Genomic DNA, 13,215 nt, shown 5'->3' with positions numbered 1-13,215 from the left:
CCCACCCAGGGGCAGCCAGGCTACCAGGTCAGTAACCCACGTCCGTCAGCACAGACCCTCCCCTAGTCCCGCTGCACGCAGCCGCGAGGAAACAGTCACCTGAGAGCCAACAGAGCCCCTAACCGGACATGACCGCTACCCCGGGTTGAGACCCCCAAGGAAAATGCCTCCGGGGAACCCCCCGACGCCCTAAGCCTATCCCTACCCCCACACCAATCACAACAGTGAAGGCGGGACCAAACTATGACCCCCCACCCCCACTAGGTGATGGAGCTGATCAAAGGAGCCCAGAGCAATTGATCTGATGTGGTGGCAGAGACTGTATCAAGACTAATGTAATCTAATAGATAATTTCTATATTGGTTAGAATTAAGATTATTTTTATTTTTCCAGTTCATGAGGACTGTTTTCTTGGCTATGCATAGGGCAGTGAAAACCATATGGGCGATATTCTTTTCTGAAGTGACATTATCTAAGCTGCCCAACAAACACACTAAGGGGGAAGTTGGAATGTTACATTTCAGACACTTTGATAAGTCTTCACATATCTCGCGCCAAAACTTCTGAACTGGTGGACAGAACCAAAGAGCGTGGATATAATTGTCCGGTGAATTGGTTTGGCAGTGTGAGCAGTTGTTGGTAGACGTAAAGCCCATCTTGAACATCCGATGACCTGTATAGTGCACTCTATGTAATATTTTGTATTGAATTAATTGAAGACTGGGATTTCTAATTAGATGAAAGGTTTTTAAGCAAATCTGAGACCAGAAGTTTAGGGCTAAGTTAACTGATAAATCCGCTTCCCATTTTGCAATAGGAAGTGATATTGATTCATCTCTTTTATTGATTCATCTGTTTACTTTTTTTTATTGTTTTATGTCCAGAAATGTGGTTTTCTAATAATACATGTAAAATTAGAATTCCTGCTTCGTCTGCTGTCAGTTATCGTTTTGTAAATGATGACCACAGAAAGTAAAAAAATCTAGTTTTATCTTGCCTGTGCTGATGATGGAGTGGACAAAAGGATCTGCACAAATACATAGAAAATCAACATGAGGACTTTGGAATCATTTGTCTTTCACTCTGGCTGCTTTAGTTCTCTGTAGAGAAGTTTACAGCATCCAGATGGCTGTTATGGCTGTCTGACTGATCCATGACTTCACCTGAGTTTTTCAGCCTTGACCCTTTTCTACACCTTGATTATTGCATGTCAGTTTGTCCAGGAGAGAGCACCCCAGCAAACAGGTTTCCTATTTTCTTCCTGGGTTACTGAAAATAATGGACCATCTGCACAAAAGAGCATCAAGTCAGTTCAAAGCAAAAAAGCAGCACATGAGTGCTAAACTCCTCCACCACAGGAGGTACAATGATCTGGCAGCAACTAAGGCCAACCTTCAGCCTAAATAGTCCATCCATCCATCCATCCATCCATCCATCCATCCATCCATCTTCATCCGCTTTATCCGAGGCCGGGTCACGGGGGCAGCAGCCTAAGCAAAGAGGCCCAGACCTCCTTCTCCCCAGCCACCTCCTCCAGCTTATCCGGGGGAACACCAAGGCATTCCCAGGCCAGCCGAGAGATATAATCTCTCCAGCGTGTCCTGGGTCTGCCCCGGGGCCTCCTCCCGGTGGGACATGCCTGGAACACCTCACCCAGGAGGCGCCCAGGGGGCATCCTTCTCAGATGCCCGAACCACCTCAACTGGCTCCTTTCGATGTGGAGCAGCAGCTGCTCTACTCTGAGCCCCTCCCGGATGGCCGAACTTCTCACCCTATCTCTAAGGGAGAGGCCAGCCACCTTTCGGAGGAAGCTCATTTCTGCCGCTTGTATCCGCGATCTCGTTCTTTCGGTCACTACCCACAGCTCGTGGCCATAGGTGAGGGTAGGGACGTAGATCAACCGGTAAATTGAGAGCTTCGCTTTTACACTCAGCTCCCTCTTCACCACGATGGACCGGTGCAGCGTCTGCATTACTGCAGCTGCAGCCCCAATCCGTCTGTCGATCTCCGGCTCCCTTCTCCCATCACTCGCGAACAAGACCCCGAGATACTTGAACTCCTCCACTTGGGGCAGGAACTCATCCCCGACCCGGAGTGGGCACTCCACCCTTTTCCGGCTGAGAACCATGGCCTCAGATTTGGAGGTGCTGATCCTCATTCCCACTACTTCACACTCGGCTGCGAACCGTTCCAGTGCGAGCTGGAGGCCCTCACCCGATGAAGCCAACAGAACCACATCATCCGCAAAAATCAGAGATGAGATTCTGAGGCCACCAAAGCGAAAGCCCTCCGCCACTTGGCTGCGCCTAGAAATCCTGTCCATAAAAATTATGAACAGAACCGGAGACAAAGGGCAGCCCTGGCGGAGCCCATCACCCACCGGGAACGAGCCCGACTTACTTGCAATGGTTGTATAGGGATCGAATGGCCCGTAGCAATGGGCCAGACACCCCATACTCCCGCAACACCTCCCACAGGACACCCCGAGGGACACGGTCGAATGCCTTCTCCAAGTCCACAAAACACATGTAGACTGGTTGGGCAAACTCCCATGCACCCTCAAGTATAAAGAGCTGGTCCAGTGTTCCATGACCAGGACGAAAACCGCATCGTTCCTCCTGTATCCGAGGTTCGACTAGCGGACGAACTCTCCTTTCCAGCACCCTGGCATAGACTTTCCCAGGGAGGCTGAGGAGTGTGATCCCCCTGTAGTTGGAACACACCCTCCGGTCCCCCTTCTTAAAGATGGGGACCACCACCCCGGTCTGCCAGTCCACAGGTACTGCCCCTGATCTCCACGCAACATTGCAGAGGCGTGTCAACCAATTTTCTCAGTCGACGTCAGCAGCGCTCCGCCAGCACTATACACAGTGCAGGTAGAGCACCGCTTTCCCCTCCTGAGACGCCTGACGGTTTGCCAGAATCTCTTCGAGGCAGTCCAAAAGTCTTTTTCCATGGCCTCTCCGAACTCCTCCCACACCTGAGTTTTTGCTTCAGCCACTGCCTAAATAGTAGCTAAGGTAATTATCACATTGCATACAGGTGAATGATTCTCCATCTACTTCCAGGTATAAAGGAAAGAAATGTAGATGAGCCACGAGAAGGTTGCTAGAGACATGTCGACCCCACAGACAGAGGAGAGAAAGAGAGTAACAAATGTTAAACTTGGAAAAAACGAACTCAACTGAAATCTCTTTACTTTAATCTGAATTTGATCAAATTTTCCAACACAGCCAGACTTTGACGAGGAGGCTTTGATGCAGGGTTTCCACTCACCTGACAAACACTCTGTCCCACAGCAAGGCAGCTCAACTCACTAGGCAATATTTACTTTTAAGGGAATAGTATTATATTTGAAATTCATTTTGTTTTCTGTGTTCTTTTTAAATGTACTATAAGAAGTTTGTAGTGCAGTAAAAACATCATGGTCCTGGGTTTTGGGTTTTGGACTGAGGATGCCTTCTGATTTCTTATTTATTATTTGATGTTCTATTTTGTTCTTGCTTTGTTTCTTAGTTCATTGTTTCATATATCCCTATTTCAGTTAATATCCTGCTTAGGATTATTTGGCTTATTATGTTTGTTATTTAAACAAAGAGAGGCAGGCACTCCTATCTCTTTAAGAAGCTGATCCATTGCTTGCAGACAGGAAAGCTGCCATGTGATATCTGGGAAATTGCTCGGGGGAGTGTTACTGTGCGTTTATGTGGTGTGTCGACTGACCACTGTGTAACTGGCGCCATAACTCTGTGTGTAATCTAGGCAATCCAGCTGACTATCTAAGAAGAGGGACTGGTACTAAAAAAGTCCTCCAGTCTTCAGCAGTGAGGTGGACCCTCACACACAAAGTAAGTTCCTGTTTCTGCTGTAAAGTGAGATGAAACTGAGTCATGCACTAGGATGAAAAATACCATCTGTTAGATATGCTTCTCTGAACCGTTTCATTTGCAGTAACACATCTAAAAAACTGCAGTCCTCACCTGCCTTAGTTAACGTCAAAACTCACGAATCAACAATAATGTCAAATAGAAAACCTTATTGTCCAAAAAGAACACATGGTTTCAAAGAAAGACAACCATTCGGCATCACAATGGGTCCAAGGGTTTCATCACCTAATGGTAGTGTTGGTGCCAGTGCCTAGCCTGGAGGGGTCTGCTTGTCCCTGAGTGGATATGCCTCTCCAGACTGACCCAAGACCAAACTGGTCATGAACGATGTAACAGGCAGCATAACATTCTCCAAAGCTTCTCCAGACCAGTCAGTTACATGTGCTCATGGTGAACATTCTCTCACCTCTGAAAAGCACAGGGCGCAAGTGGTAGACCTGGTGCTCTATTCTGGTCTTCTGTCAAAAATGCCAATCGATCTCCATGGTGCTGGGCAGTGAGCACAGGGGCCACTAGAGGACATCAGGCCCTCAGGTCACCCTCCTGACATCCTTTCCTGATTTTCTGGTGAGAGACAGTGACATAAGCGGCCTGTTGGAGGTGATTTTGCAGGGCCCTGTTACTACAATGCTAATCCTGTTATACCAATCATGCTGATGGGTTAAGGACCTTCTACGGCCCGTCCAGCTCTTCCAGTGTAACTTCCTATCTTCTGGACTCTCTTCCATGCTCTTGAGGCTGTGCCAGGAGACACAGTAAACCTTAAACAGTGCCATGTATTGATGTGGTATCTTGGCAGAGGTGGACTACCTGTGCAACTTCTGTATGGTCCAGATATAACCTCATGTTACCAGTAATGGGCCAACTGGGTCTTTACCTCACAATATAAAGCAGCTTGAGGCCAGTGTTGTTGTGATTTGGTGCTATATAAATAACCCAGCCCAAATGTCAAACTATTGGAAAAACAGTCAGAAAAGATGAGGAGGGAAAAATGTCATGTTGCCTCCACCTGTTTTGGGGATTGACTCATTGTTGCTCCTCTAATGCACTTGTTAATTTCATAAACACCAAAGTAGCTGAAACTGATTAACAAGCTCCTCTGCTATCTAACTGACCACATCAATATCCTAGAAGTTTAACTTACTTGAAGCTGTACTCGGAGTAAAAAATATTCCTGTATTTCTTTTTCAGTAATTATATATCTGACCTGATATTTCAGGAGACAGATCACTCAAGGGAAGGAGGAGCTGTGTCTACTGTTGTGTCAGCACTTGACTCCGCCCATTTGTCTTGAAGCTCATACACAACCGTGAACATGATTTAGAATTCAAATATCAAATGTGATGATGTTCAGGGCCTCAGCCTCATAAACATGACACTGACAGAGCATCATCTCAGTGCCCAACAACAGGAATATACACAAGAACAATGGGGATTTATTCTGTGTTTGTGTTTCCAGACATCAGCAGCACAACCACAGAGCAGAGTCTCCAGGATGTCTATGTAGAGTTAAAATCCAGGTTTTAATATTGAACCTGAACCCTCAAACCCAATGTGAAAGACTGTTTGTCCTTAATCAATCTGATGCTCAGCTAGCAATAGGAAAAATATGTTTTCATAAAAAACAAACTTATTAGTGCACCAATATTTCACGGCAGGAAAGAATTTAGGAATCATTTAGAACCTGTCAGGTTAAATTGTGAATTATAGTCCCAACAGAGAAAACAGTGATTGGAATTTTGATCTTGTTATCTTTATATGTAGGATATGTCTGCAATGACCTCTTATAATTATTGATTTCATCAATAATTATGTTTCATCCTGCATTGTGATTCTGACACTTACTAGCCCATGACCTCCGATTAGCATATAGTCTTAGGGTGCACAACGTGGAGTGAAACCAGGAGCTTGTGTTTTTCTTCTGTGGTGTTTGTGGGCTCCACTTATATATTGAGGGAGCTTTCCTTAATGAGCTGATGCAGGTTATTAGTCGGGGGCTGGATGGGACCAGTCCCTTCGGATTCTTGATGCTTGGAGATCAAGACTATCTGGCCTTCATTTAGCAGTTCTGGGTTCATCTCACCCATTAGTGAGCTCATTTATCTGTGCTGCCAGACGCTCATGGAGTGTCATCATGTCCCAGCATCTTCACTGATTTATCCATTAACTTTTTACAGTGTAACACCATCACCATTTTTAATTTTGTGATGAATTTTCAGTCAATGTACATCAATCAAATTGCATGGCACAATTCGGAGTGCATTGTTTTGTTATTTATTTTTTTTGGATGTCAATTTGTCATGTTTTAACAATGTGATCTTTTATGGTAACATGTTTTCATGTCATATTCAGCATCAACATTTTTCTTTGTTGTCTGTCTGGAGTATAATGTGTAATATTGTCAATGCCCCTGGCATTGACAATATTACACAAGTCGCAAGTCGCCTAGCTTGAGACCTCAGAATTAGGGAGATATTCAAAAGGGCTGTTGGGGGGTGGGGGGTATACATATACATATATATACAAAAAACTTTTGTTTACAATGTTTATTTATTTGAAAAAAATGAGTTAAATGTCACCGTTATTATTGTCCAGCCAGAACCAGCGGGGGTGTACAAATTCAGAGGCTTCGTCCACCTGAGGACCTTGCCTTCGCGGTCTAATTGGGACGGATTTTCGGGATTGGGACTGAAATTTGGGATTCTCCCTGAAAAATCGGGAGGGTTGGCATGTATGCTTGGGGGTCACTCTACCAAGTGCTCCGATTACCACTGGGACCACTGTTAACTTCACCCTTCATACATAGGGAGAGGAAACAAACAAGCAAAAGATGGCACAACAGATAGAAACGCAGGTTTGTCCTCTAACTCATCTGGATTGCCGAATATCAACATGCATTTGACTGTGCCAAGTCTCTCCTCTCTCCTCTCCAGCACCCCTGTACTGGCTGCTCCTGACTTCAGCAGGGCCTTCAGGCTGGAAGTGGACGCAAGCACTACTGGCACTGGGGCAGTACTGCTACAGGATGGAGTTGATGGCATCAGTCACCTAGTTTCCTACTTCTCAGCTGAGTTCAAACCTCACCAACTTAACTACTCCACCATTGAGAATTAAACACTAGCCATGTTGCTTACTTTGCAGCATTTTGACTTTTACATAGGGTCAACCACAACTCCTGTTATGGTATACCCATATGGAAAAGATATATATAAATTTTATAAAGTTTGTATCTGTCTTGTGTGAAACTTGTATAAAAAGCATATAAGTGTGAAAACAGATATAAGATCCCTTAAAAAATTATATAAAGAAACTTGTATGTTTTGGATACTTACTAAAACAATGTATGAAAGTAATGCGAAAGTGGCCACTTTCATGAGTAAATCATGTAAGCCTTATATGGTTTACTCATGAAAGTGGCCACTTTCATGAGTAATCACATATAAGTTTTTACTATTTCTTTTCCGTATGGGTATACCGAGCATAACCCTTTGATATTCCTGAAGCACATGTACAACCACAGCCAGAGATTGATGAGGTGGGCTTTGCTTGCTCAAGAATACAATCTAGACTTCAGACATAAGAGAGGTGTGGACAATGTAATAGTTGATGCACTTTCAGGGTGTAGCGTTAACCTCCCTGATGAACATGGTGGTATGTGTTAAAAGAATGTCTGTTTTACTTTATGTAAAATTTTATGTGGGGGTGTTGTGGTCACTGACCTCTGGTGGCTCTCCCTATGTGAGAGAGCTTTTTCTCATTTCTCCCTCTGCTGTATTCCAGCTCTGCCTCATGAGCCGCAGCTGACATGTGTTGCAGCTCATCAGCCATGGCATAAAGACTGCGTCTCTAACCGCCACACCCCTTCTTCTTCTCCCTCCCCTTTTTGCCTGAGCTGTTAGCTGCAGTGGTTTAGGCAGCGGGCTGTAGCTGCGTGTGGGAATTTATGAAACTTGGCGTAACTTTGGTTTTTCTTTCAGTGAGTAATGGTATGCCTTTACTGAGATAATTGTGAACCACAGCAGATAGGGGTTCTTTGCCATTTTTGTTTTGACTGTTTCTCCTGTTTTGTGGCTAGACAAGGAGCACAGCCATTGTATTTTGTTTTCTGATAGAGAGATCTTGGTTTGTCTTTTAGTTAGAAAGGAGGTGTTTTGTTTGTTGTTTTGGCCTTGAAGACCCTGACGCGTAGAGCTTCCCTGTGTTTATTTTTGGGCCTAATTAGTTCTGTGAAATAAACCATGTTTTAATCACATCGACTTTGTGGTCGTAAATAGTTTTCATTACACTTTGTGTTGCCCCCAACCCAGTACTACTTCATTTCTAAGTGGGGTGTAACAATGAGAAGCAAGCTGAGTTTACCAAGTTAATAATAAAACCTTTACTACTTGTGTTCATATGTGTGCTATTTAAAAAAAAAAAAAAAAAAAAAGAGAGAGGTGATCATATCGCTTTAAGAAGCTCAATTATGACTTGCACACAACAATGTAGTCATGTGATGTGAGGGAGGAAAGAAGAGCTGCTCAATAGGAAACTGCTCAGTAAGTTCTGACTACATGCCATAGTCAACAGAACAGGAAGATTGTCTAAGAAGAATGACTGTTACAAAAACCATCCACTCTTCAGCAGTGTAAGGTCCTGCTTGCAATGAAAAGTTACATGAAGGTGAGTCATGTACAAGGAAGAAAGCACGCTGCTGTTTTTGTTAGATCAGCGTCACTAAAACTGTTAACAGTTATTAAAAGATTCACACATGGTTGTGGTAGTCTGACGGTCTGGGGAGGCTTTGCTGCTTCAGGAACTGCACAACTTGCTGTAACTGGGAGCAAAATTTATCATTCTACCATTTTTTTAAAATTCTGAAGTGCAGTGTTCAGCCATCAGTTCATGCCACCTCTAAAGGGCTACAAATTTAATGTCACCGAGTGAGATGCTTTGGCATGATCTTAAAGGGGCCATTCATCCTTAAAACTTTCCAATGATGCTGAAATAAAGAAAATCATAATTTAAAACCTGCAATTTATGTTTATTCTGGTTACATTTATATAATTATAAAATTTGTTGTAGCTGAAATAATTAAGTGTCACAAATATACCCCTCCCCACCCAGGAAGGGGCAAATAATTTTTCATGACACTGTTTCTATTCAAATGACTTTATGCTTAAATTCTTCAATAGGCATGATAACATCAGAATTGGTGTGATAGAGATTTTAGTATTGTCTAAGCACTTTACAGGTTCAGAGTTTAAATGTAGTATTTGCTCAGTGAAGAATATCACTTGTTGAATAGTAAAATAAAACAGCTGTTTTTTCAAACACAGCAGCGTGTGTGTGTGCAGAAAGATCGGACAAGAGAACTGTGCCTTCTGCTCTGCCAGCACTTCATTTTGACTGCCCATCTTCAAAACACAAGTTCCTGCATAGCCATAATCAGGACTTAGGATTTAAATGCCACACTTGATCATGTTCAGAGCCTCAGCCTCATGAACCCAACCATGATAGAGTCATCTCAATGTCCAAGCAACAGGAACATATACAAGAACAATGTGGGATTTATTCAATGTTCCTGTTTCCAGAGGTGAGCAACAGAGACAGAGAGCAGAGTCTCCAGGATGTCTATGGAGAGTGAGCAGCCCAAAGATCCTAATCCACATTTGAGTACTGAACTTGAACCTTCAAACACAAGGTTAGAGACTTTTTGTTCTTAATGGATCTGATGGTCAGCTCACAATGGAGAGAACAATGTTTTCATTAAGGACAGCAATTGTGCACAGATCAGTTTAAATTATGAATTAGAGAAGTCAGAACTGGTACAACAGTGGTCGCAATGGGATCTTCTCACTTTTGTTTATAGGATATATTAATACTCTCCATCCAAGTTTGGGGTTTACTGCCCTGAGTGTTCCAGTTATGAGGACCTCTGGTGCCTTCACTTTTCACATCTTCTTTAGCTCATGTCTCAGCCTTTGCTGTTTCTCAAGCTTCTCATTCTCCTTCGTCTTGATGTTGCTATCACTCGGTATAGCTACATCTATCACTACAGGCTTCTTTCTCTGCTTGTCCATCTATGTGCGGTTGATTGCCATCACCAGATTGCTTTTCTGTATCTGAAAGTCTCACAGGATCTTATTCATTCTCACCCACCATCTTAACCTTGGGACAAGCACATACTCTGCACAGATGTTCCTGTATACTCTGTATGTATGCACTACCTGCTAGCATCTTGCACTCAGCTGTTATGTGCTGGATTATCTCAAGGGCATCTCTATACAGCCTGCATTTGGGTTTTTTGCTGGTGTGGTAGACCACAGCCTCTATTGATCTCAGACCCAGAGCTCGTTCCTGTGCTGCCACAATTACTGCTTCTGTGCCATCTATGATAGTTTCTCTCCTTGCTCCTTTTATTTTACAGGTTCATGCTACCTGAGGTATTCACAAAATATGCGATAATTTGTGGCCATCTTTCTGATGTACTCATGGCTCTTTCTCGTTTCATCCTGGATAGTAGTTCTGACACTCACTAGTCGCTGGCCTCCTTCTTTCCACTTGGTGTATAGTCTCAGGGTGCTGGATTTTGCACGTAACCCTTCAGGGGCTTTCTAGTCTTATTGTCAGTGGTGTCTATTTTCTTCTATGGCCAGCTTATTGTCCAAGCAGGGCATCTGATAACCAGCAGGGTGTAGCTGTCCATTATTCTTCCCATTAAGCTAACGTCTCAGGACTTGCCTTACGCTTCAAAGGTATAGCCTGTGGGATTCCACGGTACTTATAACTATCCTCATTTTCTGCAATGTAATGCTTCTGGTAGTACAATCCTCTCAGTTCTGACTAACTTACTTCTCCTTATTACTACTTTAATGGTTTCTGATATTGTTGCTCCTAGTGGTGGGGATCAACAAATCAATGTCTCATTCACTCCTGGCAAACAGCTTGATGTCATCCATGTAGAGATGGTGGCTGATCCATGACCAGTCTTGTTAATGATCTGGCTGAGGGCTATCAGGACTATCCAGAACAGCAGTGGGGATAGAGCATATCTTTGTAAATCGTGATAACTAGTGATGGCCCGCTTGAAGCTGGCGCTCCGGAGCGTGTGTCGAAAAAAACAACACACTGGTTCAGAAGCACTGTGTCAAGACTTGCTTCGTTTGGCAAAAGTCACGTGACCAGTGACGTCCGAAGCTTCATTACGCACGTAACTGCTTCGGTACCTGATTCAAACGGATATAAGGAAGTGAATCATCCACGGGATTCGTGGAGTGTGTTGATGGTGACAGAGAGCGAAGAGGTGACCATTCCACTGACAGATATGGAACCAGCAAGGAAGAGAGGACGTTCTGGCGTGTGGGAATATTTTGAGTTGATTTCGGTCAATCGGGTAGGTTTGACAGCTTTGTGTTCTTGTTTGCCTCTGTTTTGCATTTGTTTATTTTGACTGAAAAGTTCACAAACCTTGTCTTTACACACACACACACACACACACACACACACACACACACACACACACACATATACATATATATATATATATATATATATATATATATATATATATATATATATATATATATATATATAGGGTGCAGGGTGCAAGATGCTAGCAGGCAAGGCATACATGGAACGCCATAACCAAGTGGCCGGCATAGTGTACAGGAACATCTGTGCCGAGTATAACCTAGAAGTCCCGAGGTCAAAATGGGAGATGCCCCCAAGGGTGGTGGAGAATGACCGAGCTAAGATCCTGTGGGACTTCCAGATACAGACGGACAAAATGGTGGTGGCTAACCAACCGGACATAGTGGTGGTAGACAAACAGAAGAAGACGGCCGTAGTGATCGATGTAGCGGTTCCGAATGACAGCAATATCAGGAAGAAGGAACACGAGAAGCTGGAGAAATACCAAGGGCTCAGAGAAGAGCTCGAGAGGATGTGGAGGGTGAAGGTAACGGTGGTCCCCGTGGTAATCGGAGCACTAGGTGCGGTGACTCCCAAGCTAGGCGAGTGGCTCCAGCAGATCCCGGGAATAACATCGGAGATCTCTGTCCAGAAGAGCGCAGTCCTGGGAACAGCTAAGATACTGCGCAGGACCCTCAAGCTCCCAGGCCTCTGGTAGAGGACCCGAGCTTGAAGGATAAACCGCCCGCAGGGGCGCGCTGGGTGTTATATATATATATATATAGAGAGAGAGAGAGATCTATCTGTGTGTGTGTGTGTGTGTGTGTGTGGGGGGGGGGTAGTGTGCATAAATAACACTAGGATCACTCCATGTACTACTTAGGTTCGGTGCTTGGTCTGTGACCAGCAGCTGGCCTACAACAACAACACCTCATCGATGCTGAGGCATCTCCGTGCTAAGCACAATGCGGTCTCATCTACGAGTACAATGACAGTGAATCCAAGCATTCATGGTATGGACATCAACCATTATTCAGTCATTCATTCATTCATGTCTCACATCACTAGCACAAAATGTCACTAATTGCGTTTGACTTCACTTTCTGGGTGAGAGGATGCACTGGTTGGTGGTTCTTCCGCTTCCTATGTAATGTCCGCAGGCTATTGGTAAGATGGGAGGCCCATTTACTTTATCCCACAACACATAATAACCATTGAACTACCTGTGAATACTGGCATTAAAGACTAATCAACTTATACAACACAGTTAAGCCTATTTCCATCCTCACATTCAAATGTTTTTGTGTATTGAAGGGATCATGCACACAAATCCCACTCAGACCAGACAGCAGGTGGTCGATGCTGCTTTGGTGAACATGATCGTGAAGGACTCGCAGCCCTTTTCCATTGTTGACGATGCTGGTTTCAGACAGTTTGTTGGTGTCTTGGACTCAACCTACACAATCCCCACCAGAAAGGCTCTAAAGGAAATGGTGGCGGAAAAGTTCAAGGAGGAAAAGGAGAGAGCAAAGAGAGAAGTGGAGAAGGCTACAGCTGTCAGTCTCACCAGTGACATGTGGACATCCATTCATATGGATGCCTACTTGGCTGTGACATGTCATTTTGTCAATGAACAAGATACACTGTCCACAGTGTTGCTAGGAGTGGGACATTTCCCAAAGGCACATACAGCAGAAAATATTGCTGAGGTGAAAAAGGTTTTGATGGAGGAGTGGGGCATCCAAAATAAAGTCAGATGCCTCGTCACTGATGCAGCACCAAACATGATTGCCTCATCTAAAATATTGAAAGTGCGCCACACAAAGTGCATTGCACATACTCTGAACCTCATTGTGAGAAAATCAATTGACAACACGCCTGGGCTTGAGGAGATCAGAGGTAAGGCACGTAAATTGGTAAGCTATTTCCGATCTAG

At 44.1% G+C, this 13,215-nt stretch overlaps 1 protein-coding gene across 1 annotated transcript; it reads left to right on the top strand.

Annotated features, from left to right (window-relative positions):
* Positions 1-11,151: 11,151 nt before the first annotated feature.
* LOC146614895 (E3 SUMO-protein ligase ZBED1-like) lies at positions 11,152-13,182 on the top strand. Its single transcript, XM_085375518.1, has 4 exons — positions 11,152-11,262; positions 12,163-12,262; positions 12,594-13,132; positions 13,177-13,182. The coding sequence occupies exons 1-4, from the start codon at positions 11,152-11,154 to the stop codon at positions 13,180-13,182; spliced, it is 756 nt and encodes a 251-aa protein (XP_085231644.1).
* Positions 13,183-13,215: the final 33 nt, after the last annotated feature.

Source organism: Diplotaxodon limnothrissa, linkage group LG17 (genome assembly GCF_057381915.1).
Source record: "Diplotaxodon limnothrissa isolate DT_005_m linkage group LG17, D_limnothrissa_male_GT1.1, whole genome shotgun sequence".
NCBI lineage: Eukaryota > Metazoa > Chordata > Actinopteri > Cichliformes > Cichlidae > Diplotaxodon > Diplotaxodon limnothrissa.
Note: the sequence above shows the minus strand (reverse complement) of the source record. Positions and strands in the feature narration are given on the sequence as shown.